We start from the raw sequence: 3,642 nt of genomic DNA on the forward strand, positions 1-3,642 counted from the left end.
AGTGAATAGTTATTAGTCATCCCATAAAATATAAATTTGATTGTTATTAAATATAAAAGTATATTAGGCGAAAGAGGGTAAGAAATAATAATAACATAGAAAAAAGTTAGAGCGCAAAAAAGATTCTATTTTTAAGCCGTGATTCTCCCCTCCACACCACTTAAGGGCTTGGTGGGATGGGATAGTACATGCTCTCAAAATGAATACCCATGGGTGTGTTGGAATTTTAAGAAAAGGTCCCACAATATCTAGATTCTACAATAAAGCTAAACAAGCCTATCATCACCTATTTTTCAGCCCACTTCAAAGAGTATCTTTTCCTTGTTTTATCTACCTCCTCACTTGTATAAATACCCTCAAAATCTTTCGACTAACTCAAACCCATTTGTCCCTTCTTCATTAAAAAAATAAAAATAAAAACTAGATTATATTTGAAAAGAAAAATGTCTGGAGTTTGGGTATTCAAGAATGGGGTTTTCCGTTTGATAGAAAATGGGTCAGGAGATCAAGCTCAAAGAAGAAGGAAGGTTTTGATACACTTACCAAGTGAGCAAGTGGTATCATCCTATTGCTGTCTCGAAAGAATTCTCAATGGTTTGGGATGGGAAAGGTACTACGGAGGTGACGCTGAACTTTTCCAATTCCACAAGCATTCTTCCATCGACTTGATTTCACTTCCTAAGGATTTCACTAAGTTCAACTCCATTCACATGTACGATATCGTCGTTAAAAACCCTAACGTTTTCCATGTCAGAGATGTTTAGCTAACCTCATCTCATCTTAAATTTGTATAGGAAAGCTTGCTAGGGTTAGCTTTTAATTTGTTTTTATTTTATGGCCTCCTCTCCTTCTTGGGGTTGGAGTGGGGGTTAGTTATAACTTCGTGTGTGCTTTGGCGTTGGTTGACATGCCATTCTTGGTGAGTGAAATGTTAAAGTAGTTTGAGTTCATTTGGTTATTTTATGTGTTTAGGCTTCAAGAAATAGTTCTCAAATGATTGTGGAATAAAAGTTATGTATGTTCTGTGTCTCTGTGCTTTCTTCCTTCATTTTTGTAATCCTTAATTTTGGCAGGTAATCAAGGACTTTTGATTGATTTGCTCCTGAATATATAATATAAAAATCTCATTTCATAAAGTAATTCAAAAGAAAAATTAATTTTGAGTGAAAAAGATTCTTAGATTGAGCACCTGACCATGAATTACGATGTTGGATGTTCGATCCATCCTCGTTCATAATTGACTCGAAAGGGAAATATGTAACCTTCCATTGGAAGATAGATAGGTAATCATGATCGGAATAGCAATAAAAATATTATGCATGGAGCTATAGGTATGAGTCTTTTGTTAAATAAACCAACATGACAAAATTCAATCGTTAGAAGAAAAAATCACCATGATATATAATAGTACTACTTCTTTGAGGGCAATTTTGTTTTTCACGTTAGAAGAAAATTATAATACATAACAATGACCAAAGTTGGAAAGGATTCATGATAAGTAAGGATCTCAAAAGTAAAAGATAAAGGAAAGATATTTTATCACTTTGTAGGAAAAAAATTAATACAACGGGTCAATTCTTTGGGAGTTGAATGCACATATATAACTTTGTGTTGATGTTGGAAAAGACATCCAATGATGAGTACAAGGTTGTCCCATGATATATCCAACTTTTATGTAAGTTGAGCTGTATAAAAGAAGAGGAGGGAGAAGTAATTATAAATTTTTATCCATATCATCCCTCTTTCTGTGTGTTGCTTCCATTGGATTTTAACACAATAAGAAAATTTAGTGCTCTGTGATATTTCAAGAATATTTTCTACCAAGTTATTATTACAACACATTACTTGACGTTTAAAAGTAGTTCTTGAAATATTTGCACAAATACTGTCTCATTTGCAAACACGGGAGGAACTATCAAATGTTTAATTCTGACCAATTTTTTTCTCTAACTGCGAGCGAGGAACACTCAAATAATTCTTTCTAGTTAATTATTGAAGTACCCTCAACCCTTGTCACTAAAGTTCAGATCATCATTTTAATAAGACATTTTAAAGTCCAACAAGAGAGGAAATGAATATATATGTTTAAAAGATTCTTATTAATTTTTCACAAGAACAATTTTTATTAATTTATTTGCTTCTATTTAAATAAATAATAATATATAGAACATTAATTACTTACTCGATTGAGTAAAAACATATATATTTACTGGAGAACTAATGTGTGTCCAAGTTTCAGGGGAAGGGAAATAAAGAGGTTCAATTAAAATCTCATTTAGTTTGTGATTTAAATTGTGATTAGTGGCTCAAAAGCCATTTTGATTTATGAACAGGTTTTAGGATTGTATTTTTATCTAAACAACTAATTATTAGTAGACACAAAGCTAAAAGCCAATTAAAATCTTGAGCTCTTTTGATATGATTTATGGATACAACGAACTTTAAAATAAATTACTTATTCACACACGAAGTTCATGTCAAATTCAACAATTTAACTTTATAATTAAATATTAACATGGGAATACATGATGACATTTAACAATGATATATAATATTTTTCTAATAGATAAATAAATTCACTGAAGGTTTGAATTGTAGAGTTAGTTTTTAAAAACTATATTTAATTAATTTCCAAGAGTAATGAAGTGTGAACCACCTGGATGGATATATATAGAGAGACATGATATATGGGCATATCAGAAAGCAATATGTGGCAAATATAAGTGATTGGGTATAGTAACTCATAAACACCATACATCGAAGCAACTGTATTCATAGAAGACCCGTATTCAAGAACGATATCATAATAGCTATGGAATTATATATGTGACAGGAAACCACGCTGCAACTGATCCGGATAAGCTCAGAATCCAACCGTTCCTCCAAGATTTGTGTGATCTTCGCATAACTGGAACAGACATGATTGAATGGGACTTTGGTGAGGGTGAGATTGTGCTCGATCTCTAGGGTTTAGGTATAAGTATAGTACCTTATCTTTTTTTTTGTGCATCTAACTTTCTTCAACATCTTTTAGTTACAACTACGTACGTAAATTATACTGATATAATTTTGAAAGTAAGTTCCGAAATCAGCTGGGACATAAAATTTAATTAATTAATGATGTTTGTATGTACTTATAATGCTAAGAAGAGACATGCATCTTCCTCCGAATGATAGAAAATACATTTGATTAGTTTGACATGTCGGGAATATATATGTATATATATATCACAGGAAAAAAATAATTTCGAGAGGTCCCCTTACATAATGGAGTGAAGAAAACAAGAGAGGGGAGTTCACGTGAAGTGGATCATGGGCCTTTATCATAGGCGACGTGTCATCAGGAGTTGACCTCTATTGGACTTGATGGTGTCTGCACGTGGGACATACTAGTATCTCCTCATTCATCATTGTAGGTAAGGCATGTGAGATGTGACCACTTTCAAATATGTTTTACACTTTCCAGACCAGGAACAGGCTTCTTTTTGTATCACTCGCTTTGTTTAAATTCACGTGACATAATTTAACTTAAAATAAAAATTTTAATTAATCTAAAATAAATTTTAGATATTTGCTTGATTATAAATTCTTTCATTAAGGGTAACACAATAATTTTAAAAATTTAGATATTTTCAATTATAA

At 31.8% G+C, this 3,642-nt stretch overlaps 1 protein-coding gene across 1 annotated transcript; it reads left to right on the top strand.

The window, feature by feature from the left end:
• The first annotated feature begins 395 nt into the window (after positions 1-395).
• LOC129903975 (flowering-promoting factor 1) lies at positions 396-1,020 on the top strand. Its single transcript, XM_055979508.1, has one exon. The coding sequence runs from the start codon at positions 444-446 to the stop codon at positions 762-764; it is 321 nt and encodes a 106-aa protein (XP_055835483.1). The 5' UTR covers positions 396-443; the 3' UTR covers positions 765-1,020.
• The last annotated feature ends 2,622 nt before the right edge of the window (positions 1,021-3,642 follow it).

This window comes from Solanum dulcamara, chromosome 9 (assembly GCF_947179165.1).
Source record: "Solanum dulcamara chromosome 9, daSolDulc1.2, whole genome shotgun sequence".
In the NCBI taxonomy this organism is placed as follows: domain Eukaryota; kingdom Viridiplantae; phylum Streptophyta; class Magnoliopsida; order Solanales; family Solanaceae; genus Solanum; species Solanum dulcamara.